Here is a 26736-nt window from a genome sequence, read left to right on the forward strand (position 1 = left end):
TGCATGGAAGTCCCATGATCAGAGACCGTCACTGAGGTGAGGCATGTGACGCTTTGAATGTTAGGGCAGGGACACGATCCTGTGAACCTCCAGAAGGAAGAGAATAGGTTATGTGCTGATCAGGGATCAGGGTGGCTTTGTACTTCTTAACAGCAGCAGAGTAAAGCAGCGCGGTCCCAACTCTGCAGGAACACGGTTTTCAACCTGCAGTTCTACACCCTGTCTAGCCCACGGTCACGTGGGGGAGCAGAGTAAAGGTTCATAGAGATTTGCAAGGTCTTCCTAATGTCCTTTTCCAGAAAGCTACCAGAGGATGCATTCTACTGAAGAAAAGAGAGAGTACCTGATAAAATAGGAAGAGCTTGGGTACAGGGAACAGGACGTCTATAACAAGGGGAGCGAGAGCCTGAGCCAACACAGGCGCCAGGGCGGAGGGTCCTCAAGCTGTCCTGGAGCAGGAAGGAAGGCTGTGAGAGGGACTCCCTGAGGGTGACACTCATCGGCTGCCTCCATGTCTGGATATCTTGAACGAAGATTTGGGCAGTTTAAAGAGCTCAGGGTGGAATTAGTGGTAAATACATAGAGAACTAAGCAAATGGACAGTCTCTTCTGTTACAGCTTTAGGAGAAACACAAAGTCGTGCAGGAAATGGAAATAATCATGGTTTTGTGACCTTGGTGTGAGTGGTGTTGACCTGGTTGTGTGAATGTGACCCAGCCAGACTTGGGCGTGGTGTTGTGTGGCTCAGGCAATGATGACAGTGTGTGCCGGGGTTGGAGAGCATGGTGGGGAGCAGAGAGCCGCAGCCTCATCTTCCATCCTCGGAAACCGTAGATAATGCCCCAAACAGAAGAAATCAAGAAAGTAGCAATAAAGCATAGTACCTAGAGAAATGGAGGTCAATTTCAACATCATTGGCTCACATAATTGAAAGTGTTTGCTTCGGGGGCGAGGAAACTGGTGCAGCAGATAGAGTGGATTGGGGTAGAGGAGCTGTCCCTTTTCATAGCAGACTTTGTGGTTTGACCATTTACTCTTTGTTTTATAACTTTGAGAGAAATAATTTTATCGATGGGGGAAAACCAGATCCTACAGAGAAATTCAGTGGCACGCTAGCAGGTGCTGTAGTCTCAGCCAGAAGTACGTGTGCACAGTCCCATGTTGCTCAGCTCCTGGGGTGCCTGGCACCTTCTGGAGTATTCTGTGCATGCAGACCATGGTGTGCATGTGTCCCCAGGAGTTGTCTGATGGGGCAGCCTTGTGCACGTCTGACTTGTGATTTCGCCCTGTGGGAGCCTTCACGGGGCTCCGGCCTCGTCCTGGCAGCAGGCAGGGCTGAGATGGGATTGTGGCCAGACAGGTGGGTCCTTAGTTATTTAGGATCTCAGTCCTCTCATTCCTTAATTCCTTCTCGTGGAGACCTGTGGCAAAAACTCACCAAGAACTTGAGCGGAGTCTTGCCTGTCCCAGCAGGTGGCATGAGGAAGGCTGCTAACTGTTCTGCCAGGTGGAGCTGGGGGAACGGGGCTTGTGCCTGCAGCTGCTCTGTCGTGGTGGCCAGGTTCTCCCATTTTCTATTTTGGGAAGCAGGTGATGCAGGCAGTACTTGTGGCTCTTCCCAGACAAATTCTTTTTCCCAAGGGGGTATAGGTGTTCTCTGGAGACTCGAGTCCTTTCACGCAAAGTCTGTACCTTCCTGCTGGTGGGCCCTGAGGCCCTTGGCAGAGCCAGAGGGTCCCACAGGGGGAGAATTAGGCAAGAGCTGAGGTCTGGAGTTCACATGTGAGTCTGCAACTTCCCAGTGGGGTGACCTTGGGCAAGTCACGGCACTTCTCTGAGCCCCAGTGTGCTTATCTGTCAAATGGGAGTGACCGTGATGGTCTTGTAGGATTGTGAGGAATAAGTAACAATGGCGAACCCTTACCGAGCCCCTCGTAGGTGATGGTCGCTGTGCTAAGTGCTTCGTGGGCATCAACTCATATACTCCTCCCTGCCACCTTGGAGGTGGTGGGTGCTGCTGTCAAACTCATTTTATGAACAAGGAAATGAAGGCAGGGAGAGGTTAACAGCTGTCATGAGAACACAGAACTGGCGAGCAGCCAGGATTTGAACCCACTTAACGCAGTGCCTGCCGCAGTGTAAACAGGAGCTGTGGCTTGTGGTTGTTTTTCATGCTCACGGAGTGCAGTTGCCGCATTCTTGATAACTCACAACATCTATCCCAGGCTGCAGGAATTTACAAAGGGTGTCTGTCTGCGAGGTGCCTTGTACCTGGTGCTGCTGGGTGCTCAGTAATGGAATCTTACAAAATGCCTCCTACAGCCTGTTTTTACTTCTGTATCTGGAGGAGACAAGAGGTCCTGGAGACATCTGGCCTCTGGATTTGGCTAAGCGGCATTGTGCAAAAAGAAGATAATACTGATTCAGTATTGCCTGGGAATGCCATCGTGATTCTGCCTTTCAGAGCCTTTTAAAGGCCTGATTTGTTAATTTCGCAGATCGCAGGGTATGTGGGAGATAACAGCAAAAAGCCAGGTCCAGAACCAAGGTGTGGAACTACAAGGTTAGACACGGCTCCCTCTCCAGGGTGAGCTGGGCCTGCTCTGGTTTCCTGTGTTTGTGGGTGGAGCTGGGGCCATGTCCTCACTCCCCAGCGCACTCAGGGCAGGTGGAGCCACCTTCCCTCTGTGCTGGCCCTGCTTGTGACCGAGCAGTGACGGTCTGGGATTTATACCCTGACAAGGACAGAGCTGCTTCTCACCCCAGGGCTTCAGGCATTGAGATAGACCGGGGCCTGAGAGGCATCTCCCTCTGGTCTCCCACCTGTCCATCCATCCCTTGTCACCCCACGGAGCTGGGTGAGCTGATGGTGTCGCAGGATCATCTGGGAGGAAGAGGACACCTCAGCGTCCATTTCCTGCTCACAGGACAGCTGGGTGGGACTGGGGCAGTAAGAGGTGCCATCACAATTAGGACTTAGGACCTTGCTTTAGCAGCTGCTGGTGATGTGGCCACCAAGAGACTCGGTGGTCTCATCTGTAAAATGGCGGCACCATGGCCCGTCCTTCCTGCTTGGGAGTGGTTGTGAGACGCCCCTGGGATTGGTGGTGCTTTGTGGACATAGTGTTAGATGTAAGTTCTCATGTGGTTTGGGATTTAGTGGTTTAGTTTTAGATGCTGAAGTTTCCTCGCATGCTACACTGTGAGTGTCTGCGGCAAGGGAGGTGAGTGGTGTGCTTTTATCTCCCATTTATATTGGAGTACCACTTAGATGTGAAGGAAGAGGTCCCTTGCAGAAGAATTCTGGTTTTGCTTTGAAAAGGCTGGTTTTGTTTATAGGGGCACTGCTGCAGAACCCTGCCTGTGAGAAGGTTTCTTTACAGTGTAGCTTCGCAGCAGATGTAGTCTCTGAATGATGATTAGCTCGTGAGTGGCAGGCTGGGGAACTTTGTTCAGGTTTGGCTCATTTTCCACACCTCTTGTGGGCCTGATGCCGGGCAGGTGGTCTCGCCTGCCCTTCCAGCAGCCTGCGGGGGCAGGTGGTTCTCTCTTACCAGAGATGCTGACAAGTGGACGAGGGAGGACGAGGGACACAGCAGCGAGCCTGGATTTGAGTGGCACACCTCCGCACTCCAGCTGCGGGGCTTTTCTGCCATCGTTTATGTGGCAAAGAGATGATCAAATGTCCCTTTCTGTAAACCACAGGTACTTTCAGGTGGTGAGTTACATTGTCTTTGCAGGTGTGTGCTTTGTCCTGACAAGCAGCGACCTGGTGAGGAACGTGGGTTGGAGTCCAGCTGCTGCCTCTTTTAGCTGTGTTACCTCAGGCAAACTGTTAAACCACATCAGTGTTTTTATCTGTAAAATGGGAAGGAAGGTAGTGCCCCCCTCAGCGGTCACGTGGTAGGATGCTCAGTAAATGTTGTTTCTCCTCAACTGAATGTTGAAATTCTCAGAAATTTCTCCCCAGTTCTCTTTCATACCTCATTCTTTAACTGGAGCCACCAGAAGTGTAGCAACAGGAAAATTGGGCCCTTCTGAGGCACTATTAAATTCTTCCTGTCTTGCCAAATTTTCTGTATTCCAGCTGTGATCTTTGAATTGTTGGAAGGAGGAAATTATTCTGCATTTGGTCCCTGTAACAACTAGCTCCTTCCATGTTCCTGCCTCTCTCCAGCCACGGGGAACTCAGTTCTCCTCTGGCCCCATCTGTCTCGGTCAGTGTTTGTGTTGCTATAAAGGGACATCTGAGGCTGGGTGTTAATAAAGAAAAGAGGTTTATTGGCTCACAGTTCTGCAGGCTGTACAAGAAGCCTGGCACCGGCATCTGCTTCTGTGAGGCCTCAGGGAGCCTCCACTCGAGGCAGAAGGGGAGGGAGCTGGTGTATGCAGAGATCACATGAGATAGTGTGAAGGGGGAGCTTCCCCCACTTCATAACAGCCAGTTCTCCCCGCAGAGAGGGCATTGATCTGTCCAGGAGGGTCTGCCCCACAATCTGGGCTCCTCCTTCTCAGTCCACCTCCCAGCACTGCCACAGGAGCAATTAAATTTTCACAGGAGATTTGCAGGGGACAAACATCGCAGTTAAAGCAGGTCTTTGGGGAAGGCACCCCCCTGCTCAGGGCCCACGGCAGACACCCCATTCTTACTCCAACCTCCTCACCCTGCTCAGCTCCCATGTCTCTCGGTTTCTTTATTCCGTGTCCTTAGCTTTCCTTCAGTAGCGCCAGTTCCACCCATCCCCGCTGCTGTTCCACTGTTGAAGACATCCTTTCTAGTGCAGGGGCCACCTCACTGTCTTGACACTCCATCCAAGGGGTGTCTTCCAGCCATTCTTCACTCCATCACACAGAGGGATCCCTGTGACACATGATGACAAGCACCTGACCTGGCTCAGAGCCCTTCTTCCGTCCCTGTCAATGTCGTAGTAAAGTCCTCATTTCTTCATGTAGCTGCACAGAAGGCCCTGTCCTGCCTGACATTTCAGCTTCCCTCTTGTCACCTCCCTCTGCCCTTCCCCTGTGCTCCATGCCAGCCACGCTGAGCACTACTTCTGTGCTTCTCTACTTTGGCGGCTCTCGTACACGCTCTCCACTTTGGTGTGAGAGATTCTTCTGCTGCACAAATTGCTCCACCGCTGAACACTTAGTGGTTTCAAATGGTGCTGGATGATTTCTCAGGATTCCGCATGTTGCCTGGGGCTGACCTGGTGGCTGCAACAGGTGGCAGTTAGGGACGGGATCCAGGATGACTTTATTCACACGGGTGCCGCCTTGTCGGGGTGGGTGGGAGACTGGCTTGTTCTTTCCTCGTGGTCTGTCCGTGTGGCTGGGTCCTGTGAGGACAACCCCGGTGTGCAAGGCCGCCAGCCTGCTGTCTGTCATGGTTGCAGTAGCCGTGGCCGGAGCCAGGCCTGGTCAGTGTGGGAGGAACATCCCGAGGGCGTGGATCTGGAGGCAGGACTCGGTGGTCTGCCACCCCCACTCCCTTGGGCTCTCGTCATTAGATCCCATCTGAACTGTGTTATGAGCCTTTGCTGTGAGCACCCCTGGGCCCGTCGTGCCTCCCAGTGCTGGCACTTCACTAGTCGCTTGTTGTGTGTCTTTTGGCAGACTTGATGCAGGTGGGGCACTGTTGCCTGTCCTGCTGATTGCACATAGCACGTGCCTGGCACCTGCTGTGTAGACACACCAACGACCGCCTCAGCGCACCAAGGTCCCTTTGTTACATGCATATCTCTTTAAGCCTTTTATTTGCCTTATTGGACTGGAGAAGAGATTTTTTTTTTCATGTAAATAACAATTTATTTTCCTAAATATTTGTTTTCTTGACATAACAAAGTTGAGCAAGGTGGCTATAGATTTTTTTTTCTTAGTTTTATTTCATGTGTACTTTAAAAGGTAGTGAAATACAGATAGATAAAAGAATACCAACCTTCCTAATGCCAGCACTGAGGGCTAAGCACTCTAAGAGGTTCCCCTTCATCGTTCTAGATCTTCAGTGCCCAATATGGACCTTAAAAGCGGAATCCTCGTGGATTTGTAGGCGCCCGTGTTCACGTTCTCTCTCTCGAGCATGCTTTCTTATGTGCGCTTCCCTGGCGTCCTTCGTGCCGGCCACATGGAGGGCCATCCTGTGGCTGTCCTTTCGTGTATCATCTCCCTCCTGCTGGGTGTTGCGGGGATTTCTAGTTCTTCCTGTTATAGGCAGCACTTTTAGAACACACTTAAAAGTGTATCAACAAGAACAAGCATGTCATCGTTCTGCTTAAACCATCCATCTAGTAGCTTCTTAAAATAAAACCCAACATCCTTACTGCGACCTCTGGGCCCCATGCCCTGAGCTGTCCGCCTCTCCCACTTCTAGGCTCGTGGTCTTTCGAGACCTTCCTAGAATGCCCTTGTGTGTTCCTGCCCCAGGGAGCTGGCCTCACTGCGTCCTCCGCTGGGAATCTCCCACATCGTTCACACAGTCAGTGGGAACAGATTCTTGGGCAATTTTTATTTCTGGAAAGAGAATCACGGATCAGGATGAGGTCTCTCAGCCCCTTCCTCTCATTTAAAGATGGATAAACTGAAGTTCAGAAGGTAGAGTAACTTGCCCAGGGCCACACGGCAAGCTAGGGACCAGCTGGGACCACGGCCAGCTCTGCAAGAGCATGGCAGTTGCTTTTCCAAAGTTCTGAGACCTTTCCTCACCCTCTGTTGCTCAGCAAGACAAAGAGAGCGTCTCACTAATGATGACTCTTCTCTGAGTTTCTGCATCTGTTCAGTCCTTTGTTCATATGTTGCCTTTGGTTGTTTCTCTAGAAGCTGGATTTACTTGATTTTCAATTCACTGTTCTTTTCTCTGCAGTCCACTGCCTCTCTGCTGAAGGAAATCCTCGTGGGCAGGATAGGTGGGGAGTGCTAAATTCATTATAGGACAGTTATTCTAATTTTTAAACCCCGGAAATGTTAGGCACCTGGTGGTGTCAGCTGGTTTCCCCATTGGCTTCCATGCCACTCCCAACAGCACGCCTGTTACCCTGTGCAAGACACGCCTGTACCTTCCTTTGAGTGTCCTAGGAGGCCACCTGTCCACAATGGGGCTGTTTTCATGTTCTGTGCTCACACGGCACCTTTCCCAGCTCTCCCCAGCCCTGTGAGCTGCAGTTGCTTCCAGTGTGAAGTGACATTTCTGCCTGCCCCGCTGGTTCCAGCTCAGTCTCCCAGCAGCCCTGAGCTGGTTTTTGGAAGAGCACCTGGTGAATGGGTATGCACCGTTGTGGGGTGTGAGTACTATTCTCATGCTTGTGGGGTGCTTTTTCCGGGGCCTCTCCTGTTTGAGGTTGTCACACCAGTGCCCTGGCTTGACGGAGGCAGTGTCTGCCAGGAGGCCCCTCAGCTCCGTGCCAGGCGTGGCTCTGCCCAGACCTTTTTCCTGGCCCAGCTGCCCTGGCCTCCTGTTGAGCGTGGACACGCACTGTCATAGACTCAGGCCAGCAGCACCGTGCACCTCCCAGAGGCCTGGCCACTAGTGTCCAGTCGCACCCGAGGCTGTCTGTGTGCTGCTCCTATCCTGGGCTTCTCCCTAACCTTATGTTTGAGGCCATTCTCTAGTCTTCTTTTTGAATGTTTAAAAAAGCATTCAAAAGATCAGCTTTTCCAAAGAGTGAGGGAACAGGGAGAGAAAATTATGGCATTTGTTTGAATGGTTCTGAGAGCTTTTTTTAGCCCGAACAGTTCAAAGAGCGCCTCTTGCTAATCAGAGGAATATTCTAGCATCCCTGGGGTGGTCACACTGGCTTAATTGGAACCCAGGCTTCTTTGAAGTCCTTTTAATCCTTCCTGAGCTGGGAGAAAGAATTTGAAGGCAGCAACTGTAAATCTGAAATTTCTTCATTTTATTTACATGTGTCTGGGGACCCTTGTAATTCGTTTCCCTGAAGCATTTAAGCCAAGTTGCTGACTTGTGGACAGCTGAGTGAGATCTGGCTTCTATTAGGCTGTAGGTGGGAGGCTGGGTCCTGGCAAAAGAGCTGCAAAAAAAAATGGCCTGAGTCAAGGCTGCAGCAGGTTCTGGTTCCAGGGTAGGGCAGCCCCTAGATAGTCCACACTGTGATGATGGCACGGACTTTGCTGCTGGCAGCCTGTTCTTGTGGAAAGTGTGTGCATGAGAGGAACATGCGGTTTTGCTGAAGCTACTTAAGGAGCGACCTCATGACCCCAGTCTTTGTGACTTCAACAGCCCCGACTAAGGTTTTAGTGGGTGTGGACTTCAGGACTGGGTCTTCTGCAGAGAAATGTGGTCTCCCAGCCATAGCGCTGGAATTCAGACACAGGAGCGCCTTGGGTTCAGTTGCACCACATTACATACTCATCTTAGTGGGGCCACGGGGAATGCGCAGGGCCTTACTGTAGACCCTCAAAGGCGTGTTGTTGTGCCCCCTGCCTCCTGCCACCTTACCAGTGAGTTTCTCACCACACTTCTCAGGGGCAGGGATTGGCTACCTAACAAAGCACTTGGTTCTGCTGGCCATTCCATTTTGCTGAGCTGCGATCCATGTTTTTGTCGTTTAGTGCCATGGATACTACCTTGGTTTATTGCGAAGCTGAGTAGGTGCAGATTACTCTTCCCCAGACCCCATGGTAACCACTCTTTGCTGCCTGCTGCACGTCTCTTATCTCCAGCTCCGCAGAGGTGGGGTCCAGGTGGGCTGGGAGCTGTGGTGGGCGGTGGCGTTGGACACGCTGCTGCCTGGCTTTTCTGTGCAGGCAGCCTCTTCCCTGGGGCTGTCAGTTTTTTTGACGAACACGTTGCTGTGAATTCATGCTGATTGCTCAGATATCCCTGAGCCTGCACAGTGAAATGCACAGGTTTTGGTAGTTAATGAGTTTTGACAAATGTAACTCATGCCCCATCAAGAGAACACATTTTACCACTCCAGAAAGATTCTTGTGTCCTCCCAGTCAATACCTCCACCCTCTTTGTTCCTGAACTTCCATAAATTCGTCCTCCTATTTCTGTTTCACTTTGTTTCACTGAGTCGGTGCTCAGATGTCACCTCTTCAGGGGTCCTGTTCCCGGCCAGCCTGCCTGAGTGCCACCCGTCCTCTCCAGCCCGCTCCTGCCACTTTCTGTCTCTGATCCCACCACGTAGTCCCCACTGCGCCCTTCTGGGCCTGGGAGGGTGTCACCTGCCAGCTTCTGTCGAGACGACTGTCTGCCCCGGTTGCCGTTCAGCTCTTGGCACCTGAGGACTCCGTTGGTTTTGCCCTGCAGTGTCCTCGCTGGGCACGTAGTAAGTCAGTTCAGTTAAACCTGTTGCATGAGTGGGCGTCGCCGCAGACACACAGATCCTGTGGGTCTTTTCACAGTCACTGCTGAGGAATCAGTTTCCCTGTTTACTGCACTGTTGTGCACAACTGCCAGAAACATTTATTTTTCCTATAGTCCTCCGTCCTTCCTGATTTTCAGTGTGGTTTTAGGCTCTGATTCTGTCAATTTAACAAATTTGCTTTCTTGGTTCTGTATGATGTAGAAATTAGTAGGTGTGCATCTGTCCTTGCCGAAGGATGGGGAAGGTTTTCCACAGGATACGTGTTGGGCATTGCCCTGGAGATCCCACCAGCAGCAGCAGCAGCAGCAGCAGCAGCAGCAAGAATCTTCATGAAGGTCCGAGGATTTCCCTCATGCTTGTCCGGTGCCCTCACTTTGGGGTTCTGCAGTTGGAGTGTCATCCCACCTCATGGCCAGGGAGCCAGGGCCCAGCTGGACGTGAGTGTGAACTGGCTGGCTCTGGAGTGTGCGGTCTTTCTCTTGGGCCTTGTTCTCTGGCCTCTTTGATCACTTGATGTTAATTGGCACTTTTTGGTGCAGTGCCTGAAGATGTTTAGAATCACGTATGTCTCTTCTGGAGCACGGCCAAGGGATAGATAAGTGTTTATGTCCAATAATATTCAGTATGTTTACATGGCAATTCATTATACAAGTAACCTAATCAACAGTGGAAATATGAGTGTATATAAATCTTATTCTTAGTGAGTTCATGTTGGTAACTAGTAATTGCCACATGCTTTCTAATTGGACACAAATATCATTTTGGTAAAATGTTCTATAATATTGCCTATAATTCATGATAGTATTCCAATAATATCTTCTGTTTATTGACCACTTATTTGCTAAGTCCTTTACATGAAATATTCTCAGGATAGCCACGTGTCATGGTGCCATTATCGTTTCCATTGTCCTGAGGAGGGAATTGAGGTCTAGAGAGGTTAACTAATTTGTCTGAGGTCACATAGTTAATACTGAATGGAGTTAGAATTTGAGACTTGTCTGACTTCAGAATCTAAGATGTTAATTCTGCTGCCTCTTTTGGTTTCCAGAATCTGCTTTTTGAAAACGAGAATGTTATTTATGTGTGCTCTACTCTTCTCTGCAGTTCTCGTGTGGGTGAATGTGACGCTCTGTCAGAGTGTCATGGAGAGGAGGGTAGCAGCTCTTTGAAGAGCCGTGCACCTGGCTGCCTCATTGGGCTAGCCAGCACTTCCCGTTCCTGCTCTGGAAAATTCTGATAGATTCCTACAGCACAGTGACTCTCATGACTAATAGGCTATTCTTAATTTCTTAAAAATTTGAATGTATCATACACAGAAAAAACGTACATAGAGTTTTCTATGTGCCCATCCTCAAGTTAAGGAAATAAAACAGTGCCTTTGAAAAATTGTGGACCTTCCCCCAGTTTCATCCCATGACTCCCCTACCCCCACTCGCAAAACCCGGCTCCTGTGTTTTGTGTTAATCATTCTAGAATTTTGTCAAAAATTGTGGCCCTTACTTATTCAGTCCTGCTCCCAGGAGGTGGTGGTGCTCCGTCCTAAACCTGCCTGTTTATGCCAGTTGTACATGTTATTGTAATTACATAATTTAATTAAACATTATGGAAGCCGATGAAAAAGAAATGTGTAAAAAAAGAAGGCAATGTTTCTTTCTTTCTTTCTTTCTTTCTTTCTTTATTTTCTTTATTTTTTTTATTTTTTTATTTTTTTTTATTATGGGGGTACAGATGTTTAGGTTACGTATGTTGCCCTTGCCCGCCCCCCCCAAGTCCGAGTTTCAAATATGTCCATTTTTCAGGTGGTACGCATTGCACTCTTTGTGTGTGCATATACCCGTCCCCTCCTCCCTCTTCCCCCTTTCCCCCCTCCCTCCTGCCCAACATCCAGTAGATGTTATTCTTATATGTGCCCTTATGTGTTGATCAGTTAATACCAATTTGATGGTGAGTACATGTGGTGCTTGTCTTTCCATTCTTGGGATACCTCACTTAGTAGAATGCGTTCCATCTCTATCCAGGAGTATACAAGAGGTGCTATATCACCATTGGGCAATGTTTCTTTGAAAAAGTTGAATGCTTTGGAAAGTCTCAAAGGAAAATTGCTAAAAAATTGCTGTTGAACAAAACACATTGTAAAAGATTAAGGGGAAAAGTTGTAAAATCTAGGAAGATTGCAGGCATCCACTTTTAAGAAACAAAGCTAAAAATTATGAATTATGTGTTGTGGATGTGGTTTATGCAAAAATATATAAGATGAAATGCCAATTAATAGACCTGTATTTGGAGAAAAAGTTTGCAGCTTGGGGAATAATTGCATATTTTTATGGCTTTGGTTAAAATGTTTGAGATACATATATCATTTGATTCCCCACTTAACCAACTTTTTTTTTGAGACAGAGTCTTGCTTTGTTGCCGGGGCTAGAGTGAGTGCTGTGGCATCAGCCTAGCTCACAGCAGCCTCAAACTCCTGGGCTCAAGCAATCCTTCTGCCTCAGCCTCCCGAGTAGCTGGGACTACAGGCATGCGCCACCATGCCCGGCTAATTATTTCTATATATATATATTTTTACTTGTCCAGATCATTTCTTTCTATTTTTTAGTAGAGACGGGGTCTCGCTCTTGCTCAGGCTGGTCTCAAACTCCTGACCTTGAGCGATCCATCCGCCTCGGCCTCCCAGAGTGCTAGGATTACAGGCGTGAGCCACTGCGCCCGGCCCCCCACTTAACCAACTTTTGCTTGTCTTGATTATTTTAGATAGGAAGGCTTTCACTAAAATATTTTTGTCCCATTTGTAATTATTTATATTGTTACGCATAGCTGAATATCCTTTAGGAATGATATGATTGTTTTGTTACAAATGGTTATAATTCGATTTCTGTGCATTAATTTATCACGGAAATAACTTGTTTTCCTGTCATACGATTTCTCTGTGGTACTAGTTTCTGCAGTATAAGGTTATAGTCTACGTTTTGAAAAATTATTTATTGAATAGTTGTTATTTTCCTAGGTACAAAGTGCTGAAAAAATTTTTAAAAAATATCAGTGACACGTCTCATTGTCCAGTTTCTGTTCTCTCTGCAGAAAGCCACTGTTGTCTCCTTGTTTGTTCTCAGACATATTTTGTGCCTACGCAGGCCAGACCAGCTATGCCTGTCTTTTCCTTCATACAGATGGTGGCATAGTGTACTCATGTTCTGCTCCTCGTATTTTTATTTAGCAACAAATTTTCATGATCTTTCATATTAACATATAAAAACAATTCTGTGTTCTTTTCCTATGATTTTAAACAGATTTCCATTGTGTGGATGGACTGTGATTTATTTAACCAGTTATACTAAACTTTTAATTCAGTGGTCTGAGTTCAGAGTTTGGTGGAATTTGGTTGGATAGCTATTGTTCTGGAAAGGTGTCATGATTTTTCCTTTGTTCACCTTTATTTTTGAAAACCCATCATGCCACTGAAGAAAATAGAAGAAAATAAAAAACAATACCCTGGCTCTGTGGAGCCCACATTCCAGATGAGGGAGAAGGACAATCAAGAAATAGGTAAATATGCAGCATCCAGGTTGTCGCTGCAGTCTCTAAAGTGTAGGGACTGGTGACAGGGAGCAAGGCTTGGGTGGAGGGGTCGTCCAGTTTTAAATGGGGTGGGGGGCAGGCCCTGCTGGAGACTCTGCTGATGTCTGAGCAGAGACCTGAGGGTGCGATGAGGGAGCAGACTGCGAGGATCTCCAGGGAAGAGTGTTCGGAAGAGGGGTGTGCAGAGGCCCTGCGGACAGAGCATAGCTCTAGGCAAGGGGTTTTTGGAGGCTGGGAGTTTGGAATTTGAGGAGCATCTGCCTTTTTGTACCTCTTTTCTGATCAGGCAGTCTATGTGACCTTTGTTTCTGTATGAAAGTGATCATTGCCTATGGGAGAGGGTCGCAGTGGGACAAGGATTTGCTGGGTTGTTTGCTGCCGTGTGGCCCTTTAGACATGTGGATGGGGCTGGAGAGAAGTGTTGGGGGGCTGCCGTGCCTGAGCCAGCACATATTCCGGATTCCCTCTCCATCAGGAGCAGTGATCCTTTCTCTCTCCACTTGGGAAGCAGGCAGCTTTGGAAGAGGAAGAGGCATTGACCATGTGGCCAGGATGTTGTGGAGTGGCCTGGCCTTGGGTGGTAAGATGGACTGGTGCTTTTTGTTAAGTCCCCAACCTTGAGTACGTGTCACCATCGAACTAGAGAGTCTGACATCCAGTTCAATGGCTCAGGCCGGCAGCCCCTGCAGAGCCGGGCCGGGGCCTGGGCCACTGCCCAGGCTGGAATTGCTCCCTCTTCCTCAAGAGCACTCTGCTTCTCCCGTGTTCCAGGGACTCTGTACCAGGGTTTGTCTGACATCAGCCCTGGGTGACATGCGTCCCTCCCGACTTGGCGACCCCACCTGTGTAACACCCAACTGTGTTACATCATCAAGAAAAACCCGGCCGATGTGATATCTTGTTGCTGGTGTGACTTTGCAGTTGTGAATGCTTATTGTCCTTTTGGTTTTTAGCACCAAGTTTTTGCTGTCTAGTGTTTTCTATTCCTGTTTCTGCATACTTTTTGCAAAAACAAGCCCCGCAGGAGAGCTCCTGTCACTGGGGTTGAGCTCCCTCGCTTCCGGCAGGGCTCTCGGCTGACATCCAGCCTCAGCAGTTTTGGACTGTGGTGGTGGGCCCTGTGGGTTTCTATTCTTTGGAAAAAACAATACCTCAGAAGAAAGCTTGAGGTTTCTTGTTTGTTAATTAGTTTTATGGCTGTTGCTGTTTCATTCATTTTCAACAGTGGCATCCTCTGGATCTCGTGTCTTTCAGACTCAGTGAAACTGGCACTTTGGGCTTCAGCAAGGGCCGCGGCATCTGCTATTAGGGGCCTCAAAATAGCTGCTGCTCTGGCTGGAGCCGCTTTCACCTCAGAAATAAAGCAGTGGGTTCGACTCCCTGCAGCCTCTGCCGTTCTGCACGCAGCTGGGTTTGAGTCAAAATTCAGCTGCACATAGAACAAAAAGACTTTTTTCTCCTTGAAAACCCACCAGTTAGAATGAAAAAGGCCTCGCAGCTGAAGCCAGAGTTTTCAGCAGCAGATGTCACAGCTTGGGCTGCAGTCGGAACTGTCACTTCCCTGTCATCTCGAACTGGAGGCTCCCAAGGCCTCTGACCGCCTTCCACTCTGCAGTTTGCGAAGTGCAGGGTTTGGAATGGACCATCGGGTGTTGCTCTTAGGCTGTAATGACACTTGGCATGACTCCTTCTCGTTACAGGCACTTAGCTAATCCCCAGAGCGCACTGGGTAAACATCTCTGAGTAGTTTGAACCACACACAGGTCAGGAGGTTTCTGGAAAATAAACACTCTTCCTGCCAGTCGGAAGTGTTTGGGACTCTAGTCTTTGATTCGATATGTGGTGGAGGCTGCAGTTGTTTAATAATCCTTCATGATTCAACAGCTCTTCACAAATTTGCCTCCATCCTTGCGTGGCGCTCCTGACAGGTGGTGGTGGGGAGCTTCGGCTCTGGCTCCTGACAGGATCAAGCCTGATTCCTAAGTCCCAGGGCTTCTGGTGATGCCCTCCTTCATTTCACGATGCCGCTGCCTGCGTGTTAAGTGCCCCGAGCCGCGTCGAGCAGGACCGCAGGTGCCTCCTTTGCCCTGGCTCCTCCCGCCTGGCATTTCTAGCAGCATTTTTCACAGTGTTAGCATGCTGGTTTTTTTTTTCCTTAATTTTTCATTGTTTTATTTGTACTTACACATGTAATGTATGATTCTCATTATAAGAAATTCAGACAATGCATGACATTAAAGATCCCTTTGATTGCACCGCTCAGTCAAGCTCTGACGTGGAGGTAACGGCTGCTATACATTTGGGGTGAATCTTTCTAGATTATATTCTGTAAGTATGTATATTTTATTTATTTTCTTTGTACTTAGAAATATTAAATCATACACGCAATTTGAGGCACATAAGTGTAATCAAACTGTGCACACTTTCACCCTTCACTGAGTGTCCTGTGTGACTGGCCAACTCGTCCGGTCCTTCTGCTAGAAGGAGTGTCTTCGTCTGCTCAGGCTGCCGTAGCACAACTCCACAGATGGGCTTCAAGAACACGAATGTAGTTTTCATGGTTTCGGAGACTTGGTGGTCTCAGATCCAGGTGCTAGCATGGTCAGGTGCTGGTGAGGGCTCTCTTCCTGCCTGGCACACGGCTGCCTTCTTGCTGTGTGCTCATGGGGCCAGGAGAGAGGGACACAGCAAGCTATCCTATGGCTCTTCGTGTAAGACCACTGATCCTGTCATGAGGACCCCACCCTCATGACCTCACCTAGCCCTGATCACCTCCCAAAGGCCCCACCTCCAACACCATTCTGTGGGTGTCTAGCTTCAGCAGAGGTGTTTTGGGAGGAGGCAGCCGAGTCCCTAGCAGGGTGCTCTGGATGGCCGAGTGTGGACGGCTCATCTCTGCCTGATGGGGCTGTGCTCCCTGCAGGCCTTGGAGTTGGTGACCGGCCCTGGTATGACCCAGGGTCGGTGTCCTGTCGGGCTTGTGTGTGCTCCTCTGCATGCTCCACTGCATCTCCTGCGCTGACCTCTGGGCTGAGACGTGGCTGTGTGAGAGTCCACAGGTGTGGAGGGCATACTTGCCTTGCTCTTTGTGCCTAGTCCTCAGACCTGTGTGACTGGGAGAGCGTGGGTGGAAAAGACACGTACATGCATGTAGTATGTACACACGTATGCACATGTTGACTTCTCATTCTCTGCCGCAGGCTGGAGCATTGGCCTTAGGAGTGCCATTGTGTGGCCTCTCGTGTGCCTCTCTGCTGTGCGGCGGGGAGGACCGACCACACCTTCATTGTCAGGCTGAGGAGGTCTTGGGGAGCGTCCCCACGTTTTGTGTGTCTGTGTGAACAGCATTGGGCTGATCTTGTGACCAGAGGCCAGAATGAGTACCCCAGCCTCGGGACGGCCTCACAGGCAGGCTCTTCTGTGTAACTGCCTGAGAGGCTGCTCTGTGAGCCTGATAGTGTAGCGTGATGTGTTCACCTTGTCAGGACTGGTCATCGTGGTCTCCAGTCCTATGGCTGGAAAGTACAGTTAAAAACATTGTTGAAAAAGTTCTAACAACGAAATTAAAGAAACTTTTTGCAAAATAAAAAAATACCAGGAGCGGTGCAACTGTAAATACGGCACTTGTTTGTTTTGTGAGCATTTTCTTATCTCCATGCAGATTTTAATACAGTTACATGTAACCTTTTCTCCGCCTTGGTTTTGTTTTCTTCAGTTAACCTTTTAATTTTGTGTGTGTGTGTTGTTGTTGTTGTTGTTAAAAAGGCAGCATTAAAAATACTTGCAAACGGAGCCAGACCCTTGCTGCTCCCAGGTTCCAAAGCGTTCAGGTTCCTGCTGGGCCGAATGAGGCTGGACTGACCAGCTGGGCCAGAGGCCTCCTGGGTGCGGCGTCATGTAGGAATGGTCAGGGAGCAGAGCATTTCGTGCAGGGGCCATTCATTTGAACTGTTTTCAGTTCTCCCCTTGCCATTAAATTGTTACCTTTCAGGTGATCTTTACTTCAGTGGGAACTGCAGAGCTTCAGGTAGCAGTGAGTCTGGCCCTTCGCTGTCCCAGCTTCCTGGGCGAATTTGTACTTGGGGGCAAGAAGCTCGTTTCTAAATTGGCATCAGTGCTCCTCACTCTGCTTCCTGCTCTGCAGGTTTCGGGAAGGCCTCTGCATAGATGGGTATTGCAGATAGCTGGTCCTTGGTGAGAGGAAGCCATCGCCTGGTGGGTGAGAGCCCCAGTGACTCTGGCTGTCTGGCAGATGCCTGTCTACTGGCTCTTCAGGTCGGAGGAGACGTGGCAACAGAGGGTGGTGGCAGCAGCAGAGGGTGGTGGCATGCAGCGGCCATCACCCTAGCTCCCAGGCTGAGCTGGTGGTGCCAGGCACACAGGGGCTGGGAGGCAGCTTTGCAAATGTGGACATAAGCCATTTGTGTTTATTTGTTTTAAATAAACTTTTCCTGTTGACTTAGTAACAATTTACATACCCCTCTGACTAATGCAGAAAAATGAAAAACAAATATCTCTTTTAAATGTTTCGGAAGAAATTATGTCTTGGCTTGGAAAGGTTTATTTATTTGCATACTTATATTTGCACCAGTATTTTTAACTCTCTTAGGTTGGAAAGCTTTAGAAAGCTATGAAAAGAGTGGTAACTGGCGTTCAAGGTGGGACTCACCTTTTACTGCCCCCCTAGATTTCAGTTTCTCCAAAGATGTTTTAGTAATAAACATTTTCCCCATTAAACTGTTTTCTAATCAGCAGTTTGCTTGTATTTAGGGAGGAATGGATACAAATCCCTGCACGGTGCCTGGTGATTCCATATCCATTCGTGCCATGCCCTCGTATCAATCCACACAAGGGGCCTTCCTCAAGGTGGTTAGAAGAGGCATCTGGGGGTGTGGGAGGGAGAACCAAGGCATGCTCTGCGGGAGGAGGCTGCAGTTGGTGGGGGGGCATGTGAGGTGGGTGCTGCTAACAGAGACCCGGGGTGTGTGAGGGGTCGCTGGGGGCTCCTCCTTGGGGTTGGGGGCTGGGCTAGGCTGGGCTGGATTGTAGGACTTCTTGAGGATGAGTTCTTGGGGGCTTTGTCCTAGTGATGGAGACGCTCCAGACACACTTAGACTAATAGGCAGGGAAGATTCCCATCATCCTTAGTGCCATGCAAAAAAGGAATGGCATAGGGAGGGATGTAGGGTGTGACCAGAGGATCTTTAAGGAAGTGACACTTTCCTGGGCATGGGAAGACTTCAGGAGGGACCATCCAGTCACAGGATGAACGGTTGCGGTGTTTTGGGGAGCGCATGGGCTGAGGTGTTCAAGGGATAGAAGAGGCCGGTATGTGGCTCTTGGGAGGTAGAGGGTCTCAGAGGCCCAATGTATAGGCTTTGCTAGCGGGTGGCCAGACCTGGCTCCTGTTAGAGTCCTTGGTTGTAGCATGCTGACCTGAGCAGAGAGGAGCTCCCTGGTGGCCGTGGGGTGGGCGCTCACAGGGCCGACCGGAGGCTCAGAGCTGCTCTTGGGACCTGGCTGGTTCAGTGACCAGTGGCTGTTCTCTGTGTGGCTTTGTGCAGGACTCTGTGTCCATGGGGCATTGGCCTCACTGGTGTGGCTTGAGTCACAACCTCCTTGGCCAATGTAGGGGTCACTGTCACTCACTCAGTGACCCAGTGGTAGTTCCCCTAATGGGGCCTGGGTGGGGCACACACAGCCTTGCCTGGCACTTGCTTTCTGCATGGCCCTGTGCTTGGTTCTGTGACAGGTGGTGGAACGAGCAAGGGTTGGTCCTCAAGCCAAGATGTGTGTCTGGGGACAAGCACATGCCACTGGGAGTAACTTTTAATCTCTCAAATTCCCGTTGCGTGTTCTCCTGAGTTACAGTGTTAAGTTCAAAGATACCGTTCATGTCGAGGTTCCATTGCTGCTTATTAGTGGATTTTGAACCAGGTATTTATAGCTCTGAGCCTCAGTTCCCTTGTTTACAAAATGGAAACGGCAGCAGGGCTGCTCAAATGTTGGCTGAGGCCACTAGTCTGAAATAGTTTTGAACATTATGAAGCCCATATTGCACATGTGGGGACATGTTGTTGCTCTTGCTGTGGTTATAGGGCGTGTTTTGGAGGAGAGGTGAGGAGAGGAGACCAAAGCTACTGGGCACTCCTCTTTGCCAGGCACTTGGCAGGTGCTTTGTAAATGTTACTTCATTCCCTCTGCATAGTGACACTATTTGCTGTAGATTGTCCCTATTTTTGCAGGTGAAGTAAGATGAAGGCTTATAAAAGCAATTTGCCTAGTGTTGCGTAGCTAGTGGCAGGCTGTGGTTAAACCTGGGTCATGGTGAGAGCATACCGCCCTGGAAACAGAGCAGCTATGTGCATTGTTTTGGGCCTTCTATTTTGTATGCAGAATTAGATTTACTTTGACGGAACAACTGGAACTGAGTGTGTCTTCTTATTCCTCAGGACTCCGGAAGACCTTTCCAGATTTGTTGTCGAGGTGCAGCAGAGAGAGCTTGCCTTGAAGGATAAGAACAACACCATCACCAGCAGGTAGACCTGGCAGCCTGGGCTCATGGGGAAGTGTTTGCTTGGGAGAGTTAGAGCAAGGGAGAGGGGGTGCCTGCCTGGCTCACGTGGAAACAGCCGTGCTTCCCCATTTGGTCCAAGATGGGGTGGTGGGAGCAGGGGTTTGAGGGCCGAAGTTGCCCCATGTTTCCACCACGTGGCTGCAAGACTGAGGCACCATTGTGATTCTGACAACGTGCTAAATTGCCACTGGGTCCCTGGGGATCTGCTTCCTATGGGGTCCTGCTTGGATCCGGAGCATTCTCGTCTTTCTGGCAGTGTGTGCGCTCCCTCGGACTTCATCATGGTGTAGAAACGTGGTCCCTGGAGGAAAAAGTGTGTGCATACGGGCTTGCGGCCTCAAGGAGGGCCTACAGAGACTATCCCAACAGTCCGCATGCCTTTGCAAATAACAAAGATGTCCCCCAGCAGTCAGCAAGTCTGTTTCCCAGCCTGGCAGGCGGGCAGCTGTGTGGCCTTGTCCAGGGCCTCCTAACACCAAGTGCATGGTGTCTTTTCCAACTCTGACTCCAGGTGGGTGCGATTCCATTTATTTCTGACACTACCAGAGTTAGGACAGCCCCTTAGGTTAAGGGCTTGGTCCCACAGTCGCCCCCACTTCAGTTGTCACTCACAAGTGTTGGATTCTCGAGGGACCCCATGACTTCCTCCTCTGGTTTGATAATTTGTTAGAATGACTTACAGAACTCAGGGGAGTGCTTTCCTTCCTATCCCTGGTTTGTCGTGAAGGATACAACTGAGGAACAGTGTGTACAGTGCGCGGTATGGGCAGGGTGCCGGGCTCCTCTGCCCTCTTCAGGAATGCCACCGCACAGAAGCTCCTCAAATCTTGGAGTCCAAGAGTTTTTACAACCTAGTCTCCAGCACCTCACTGTCCTCCCCCAGAAGCTCCCACCCTCTAGTCACATGGTCTTTGGTGACCAGCCCCATTCTGAACTCTCTAGGGGGCCACCCTAAGCCACTTCGTTAGCATGGGCTTGGGTGTGATAGAAAGGGGTGCTTTGTGAATGACAGGAGGCAGGCACAGAGCCCACATATGTGTTTCTCTTTGTCCATACCTGGTTCTTCTGGTGTCTCGTGACTGTGAGGAGCTGCCAGGCAGAGAAGAGGTCATCTTTCTTGGATCTCTTTTCTGGAACTAGGAAACCGTCTCTAAGACCCCCACTGTCAGCAGACCTTCTTAGGTCTCATCAGCCAAAACTGGGCTGTGGCCTGTCCCAGACCAGCTTCCTGCAAGAGAGGGTGAGCTGCCAGGCTGAGCTGAACCCAGTCCGATTCGTGGTGGAGGCTCTTGAGGCACATGGATGGTGGCACGGGCTCTGGCCTCCTGCAGGGAGCGAGGCAGAGGGAAGGGACGTGCGGTGGGACCAGGGCAGGAGCTCCCTCTGCCTGCACGGCTGACCGCTGGTCATGGGTCTGAGAGGAAGGCCTGGAGCCACCCTGCTCGCCACTGGCTGTCAAGCACAACCTCGTCCTCCTGTGGAGACAGTGCTTTAATAATTTATTCATAGCCAGAAGGAAGAGTTTCTTATTTTGGGGGCTGATGTCACTTTGAAAATTGGCTTTTAGAAGCATCTGGTTATGTTGGACATAATCACATCAATTTACTTAAAAAACCTCAAATGATAAAGATTGCCTTTTGCTTTCAAAGCCACTGTCAGATGAAACGGGCATTAAAAGTGATTTGAAATTAAAGCTCTACCATTTGCCAGGCGATCCTCTTCATTTTACTTTGAATATGAAACAGAGTGAACTGTTAAGAGAAAGAATACTTGTTTGTATTTTTCTCCCACCACACAGTGAGGTACTTTCTAAAATTACTTGCTTTGACCAGTGACAGCAGGGCCAGCCTCTGTGTCCAAGGAGCATGTGGGAGGAAACACTGCCGCCGCATGTCTCCCCACCTCCTCCACTTTGGTCATCAATGTGGACTGGACCAGCCCACCTCTCTGTGGGACTGGAGTCTCTACCCCAGGGAGTAGCCTCTGCAGTGGGCATGTGTCCTCATGACCCCTGGCCCCTTGTCCACCTTGCAGGCCCCATGGGTTCCCTCTGAGGGTCTGCAGCTGCCTTGGGCGGAGGGCGAGTCTCCGCACTGCGGAGGTGTTGGTGCTTTGTCCTCTTCTGCGGGATGGGTCTTGGGGAGTTGGGGTGAGAGCCCCAGTACTGCCCTGCCTCGCTTGGAAGGCCTGTCTAGGAGGTCAGAGGGAGAAGCCACACTAAAATCACAGGGCTCTTGAACTTTTCCCAGAATTAGTTTCATTTTGTGTCTGTGTGCTGTAACTTCCCTCAGCGTCTTCAGTCAAAGTGCCAGCTCCTGTTGGTGAATCTCACTGTGGCCAGCCTGAGAGCTATGCTGGAAACCGTGCTCTTGTGGGGGCCATGGTGAGACGCAGGTGGCCTTCGGTACTGAAGTTGGGGTTCTGGGGTCTGCTGGTTGCATTACTCGAGCAGGTTTCTGACGCTGTCTTCATCTCTGCCCGTCAGCCGAAAGGCGCTGGGGGTAACCAACAGGTCGTATGAAGTCTCAGCCGTTTGTGCGTCACACCCAGGAACCGAGATGTCCTGAGATCTTGGTAGCTGCTGCTTGCTGCAGAGTTGGGGGGGTGGACACTTCCAGACAGAGGTGACGTGGGGCCCCTGGTGAAGCTCAGGTAGGTGAGGACCCTGCCAACCCACCTGCCAAGCACCTCCTGCGTGCTTGGGACTGGGATTCCCAGGAAGACAGGGTGCCCTGCCCTTGCATTCACTCCCAAGGCCCAGGAAGGAGACAGACCCCAGGATGGGGTGGCGCTGGCCACAGCTGTGGCCACTGAGATCTGGATTATTCCGGCTTTGGCCTCGGCACGTGTGTCCTGGGCTGGCTGTGCTAGCCTTGTGCCCTTGGCTGCTGTTCTCTGAGGTGGCACGGTCCATTGCTGTCCGTCGTGGCTTGCTGTGGGGGGTCAGGGAACCTCAAATGGTGGAACAACTAATTGTATTTCCAAGTCTTTTAGAGGCAGTTAAACGGAAATTGAGATTAAATGTGAAGGAGGCAATGTGGCAGGGAGTCAGAATAAGGTGTCAGGCCACCGTGTTACTGATCTGGAAGGGGCTTCCTCAGGCAGGCCTCATTTTAGAAAAGTTACAAAGGGTCACTTCTGTTTTATTCTTACTAAAAGTATGTGTGATCATTGAAGAACAGGCCCCTGGTCCCCCTTGAGATCACAGTGTTGTGGGGGCTGCTTCCAGACCTTTGTGTGGACCAGCAGACACGTGCTCTTGTCCACATGTGTTCTTGTCTGCTGTTTGTACTGAATAATTGATCGTGTCCATCTTTCTCTGCTAATAGATGTTAGTTCACATTATTTTAGTAGCTTTTTAATATGTGATTAAGTGGCTACCCTATATATCTTTTTTATTTTTTAGAGATAGGGTCTCACTTTGTTGCCCAGGCTGCAGTGCAGGTGGCACCCTCACAGCTCACTGCAACCTCCAACTCCCAGCCTAAGCGATCCATCCTCCTGTCTCAGCCTCCTGAGTAGCTGGGACTATGGGTGCGCACGACGATGCCCAGCTAATTTTTAAATTATTTTTTGTAGAATTGAGATTTCACTGTGTTGCTCAGGCTGGTCTTGAACTCCCGGCCTCAAGTGATCCTCCTGCCTTGCCTTGGCCTCCCAAAGCCTGGGATTATAGGCATGAGCCACCGTACCTGGCCTGGGTGCCCTATTCTATACAAGCCTAATGCTGGGTGTTTTTTTTCCCTTGAATATTTAGCTGTTATAATCAATGAGCTGTCATAGACTCTTAGTGGCATAATCTTTGAACACTTTCCTCAGAGTGAATTTCTGAAGTGGGATGGCTGGGTAAGTGGTATTTCCATTTTCTGGAGTTTGGCCTTTGGAAGACAAACGTTGCAGTTTATTGTACTTCTGTGAGCAGTGTCAAGACAGTGCCAGTCTTGACGTGCTTACCTGCGTGCCACATCACTGCCCTCCTTTGCTGATTGTGCATGCAGAGCAGAGCACTCCTTCCCGCTGCTGCTGTTGTGGTGACCAGTGTCTTTGTCACCACTGTGTGGCCAGCTCCCGTGAAGCCAGTGTCCAGAGAAGATGTCAGCGAGTGCTGTGGGCTCTTTCCTCCTCAGCATTCTGCAGCTGTTTCCTCAGTTTCTCTCCATAATTGCTGCAGTAGCATCTGACCTATTTCAGGGAAGAACCTGGAACTTCTAGCAGGAGGAGTCGCGAGCGAGAGGTGGCAGCCCAATGGGGGCGCCATCTGAGCTTCGTGTGGAGCAAGGTGCAGACGAGCCCAGGCCTCCTGCAGTGAGCAGGTGCTGAGTTGATGAGCCATCACCTGCTTCCTTCCCATCACCTGGGAAGATAAAATGACATTGTATCTCAGAGTCACCTGCTGGGCCACCTGTTAGCCTGGAGTGGTGTGTTTTCATACCATTGACTTACAGCTTCTGACCCCTTGTTACTGGTAAAGCATGGCTGTAACCTCCACTGTCATTTGGACTGAAATTTTTTGTCTTTCTTCATGTTTTTGGGTCCTTAGGGCTGGAGGTTGGAAATCCTATGGTGGGATTTGTGCTTCCCCCTGGTTGTTGGGCTGATGTTTGTAGAGATAAGAAGCTTCCCGTGCCCTTCCAGATGGCAGCAGGTGGGGACTCACTCTTTTCAGCAGGTTGTGAGGAACTTGCTCCTTGGCTTTGTGCAGGTTCACTCCAGTGCTGTACGGCAGTTTCCTCGTCTCACAGGGGAGAGTGTCTGTCTGTAGGGCTGCTTTGCGGATTAAGTGAGGTGGCCTTGGTAATGCATCTGGCACAAAGCAGCCCTCCATCATCCCCGGGGGTGTGGCGCTGTGGTGAGAAGAGTCTGGTGGCTGGTTGTGGGCCGGGGCTGGGGAGAGGTCTCCATGGGCAGAAGGGCAGCTCTCAGAGCGTCGGCGGGAAGCCTGTGCGGGAGAGCCGCATGTTCGTGTGTGTTTCAGGGCAAGGGTGTTGTCACCAGCAAGCTGGGCCTCTCTCTGTTTTTCGCTTTCTTCTCTGTCCTTGGACAGCTCAGGGCATCACGGATCACTGATATGAGTGGCGTCTGTTAGTGCCTCCTGATCCTCTGTACCTTTGGACAGGAAGTTAATTATAGTATGGGGAGCCTGGCCTTGGTTCTGGTCCTTTGAGTCTGGTGATGTATCTCCTGGTTCTGGGCTGAGGATGGGATGAGCTAGTCAGCATTGTGGACGGATCTGGGCGTGCCCTCTGCTTGCTCTTCTCCACGCGGGCTCCCTGGGGTGGCCCTATAGCCTCCTCTTGTGCTCTCGGGGACCCAGGCACCTGCTGCACACTTTGTACACTGCTTCCCACCTCTGCATTGGTGGAGCTGGGAGCCTACATTCCTGTGGCTCAGACCATGCACGCATCCTCTTTCAGACTCAAGTGTAATGGGCTGCCAGGTGCATTGTCAGGGTGCAGGTCTCCCATCTATAGTCATCATGGTGAAGATGGTGACAGTGGTCTGCCAGGTGCTTCTCACACACTGTGTCACTTGACCCTGAACAAAGCTTCCAGGCAGATGCTGCTCTTATTCCCTATTTTGCAGAAGAGGAACTTGAGCCCTGGGTCACACAGCTAGGAAGTAGTAGAAGCAGGACTGAGTCCAGGTCTTTCTGTCCAGGGCTCTGCGTGGTGTATCTGAGGGTGGAGCGTGGGCCCTTTAGAAGCGCTGGGCACAGCTGCAGTCCAGGCCCTTTGTCCCTTGTTCTCCTGCCTCAACCAAGGCCCAGGTTGTGGACCCTGTATGGTGCTGCCCTGCCTGTCTAAAGCCTCAGGGACCCTCCTTGATGCTGATTTCAGACAGAGCCGGCTGAGAACTAAGTGGAGTGACATGGACACAGACGGAGCTCAGTATATCCTGGTCTCCCTTGGCCACTGCAGCTGGCTGGGCCACTCTTCTGGGCTGACAGTTCCCTTTGTGCCATCAGCCTTCAAGTGCCACCTGTTCCCACCCAGAATGGCACTCTGGCTCTGGGCTGCTCTAATCACTGCATTTTGTTTAAAGGTCACATTGTGCCAGCTTTGGGCTCTGGAGATCTCAGAAGAGCCCTTGGTCTGAAGCTGTCAGATTGGCAAGTCCTGAGACACCTGGAATCCTGAGGTCTCCTGGGCCTCGGCCTGAGGTGCGCGCCGGGAGCTGCTTGGTGTGCGCCGTCTGCTGCTGCTGTCCTCAGCACCTGGGCTCTGGCAGTGATGGGAAGAGACGTGTTCTCGTTAAGCGGAAGGGGCTCAAGAATAAAGGATTGAGATGAGTAGTCATCGCCTGTGTTGTCCATCGCAGAGGTGGTGCACTTGTGGGGTGTGTTTTTGGGCATCTCCCCACCTTAGATGTTTCTGTTGCCTCCCAAGACTGAGGTGGCATCAACATGGTAGTCATGATTCCTCGTGTGGCTCTTTTCCTGTCGTTTGTCCCAGGCATTTAGGCTGTCATCTCAAACCATTCTGGAGTAGAGTGAGGCCTTGCTGCCTTGTCGTCTGGTGTCCGGGTGAGTTATGGCGCTCTTGAGCTGTCCAGAGGGACCGGCGTACACAGGCGCTGGTAGCTGGGCAGGTGTCACAGGCTCTCAGCATGGCCACCTGTGTTCCCTCCTTGGCTCCTGCGCCGAGCAACTCCGTGTCCTTGGATGGTCTAGTGAGCATTCCTGTGCTTTGCCTGCGAAACTGTCAGTGGTGACGGTAACACCCATAGGGTTATTGTGAGGACTAAGGAAAATCACCTTCGCGAGGTGTATGGACCGGCGCCTGGCATAGTATGCAAGTTGTTAGTGGGTTATTTTAATCATCGTTGTCATCTTGTTTGGAGTAGCTGGAAGTGTGACTTCTGAGAGGGTTTAGGGCACATGAGGGCTGAATTTTCCAGGGGCTCTGTCAGGGTGAGGTGTATGGTCAGTGGCGGTGATTGGATGGGGCTGGGCTGCAGATGCCTCTTAGAGGCCTTGATGACAGAACTTACCACGGGTAGGTGCAGTGGGCAAGAGAGAAGAGTCAGCAATGACCACGGCCCGGCCTGCCCTTGAACTGACCGTCTCCCCCGGCTGTGTTCCTGCCAGGTCTCGGCTGGTTTCTCTCCTGGCACGAGTGGGCCTCTGGGGTTATCGTTGATGGAGGCAGAGGCTTTGCCGTGTCCGTTCAGCTTTGGTGCAGCTCAGTTTAAATGGGCTTTGACAGAAGTGTCAAACCAGCCTGTGTCTAATGGGTTTGCCTTCATGTGTTCCTCGGT

The 26736-nt window shown here is 50.5% G+C and overlaps 1 protein-coding gene across 2 annotated transcripts in view; it reads left to right on the top strand.

Moving 5' to 3' along the window:
• Nucleotides 1–26736, top strand: part of MAD1L1 (MAD1 mitotic arrest deficient-like 1 (yeast)) — a 396911-nt gene that overhangs the window by 40771 nt on the left and 329404 nt on the right. For both annotated transcript variants that reach the window (XM_012639097.1, XM_012639098.1), the window contains one exon: nt 19355–19441. In XM_012639097.1, the coding sequence (XP_012494551.1) occupies nt 19355–19441 (87 nt within the window). The remainder of the gene's footprint in view (nt 1–19354; nt 19442–26736) is intronic.

This window comes from Propithecus coquereli, unplaced genomic scaffold (assembly GCF_000956105.1).
Source record: "Propithecus coquereli isolate 6110/MARCELLA unplaced genomic scaffold, Pcoq_1.0 Scaffold137, whole genome shotgun sequence".
Taxonomy (NCBI): Eukaryota; Metazoa; Chordata; class Mammalia; order Primates; family Indriidae; genus Propithecus; species Propithecus coquereli.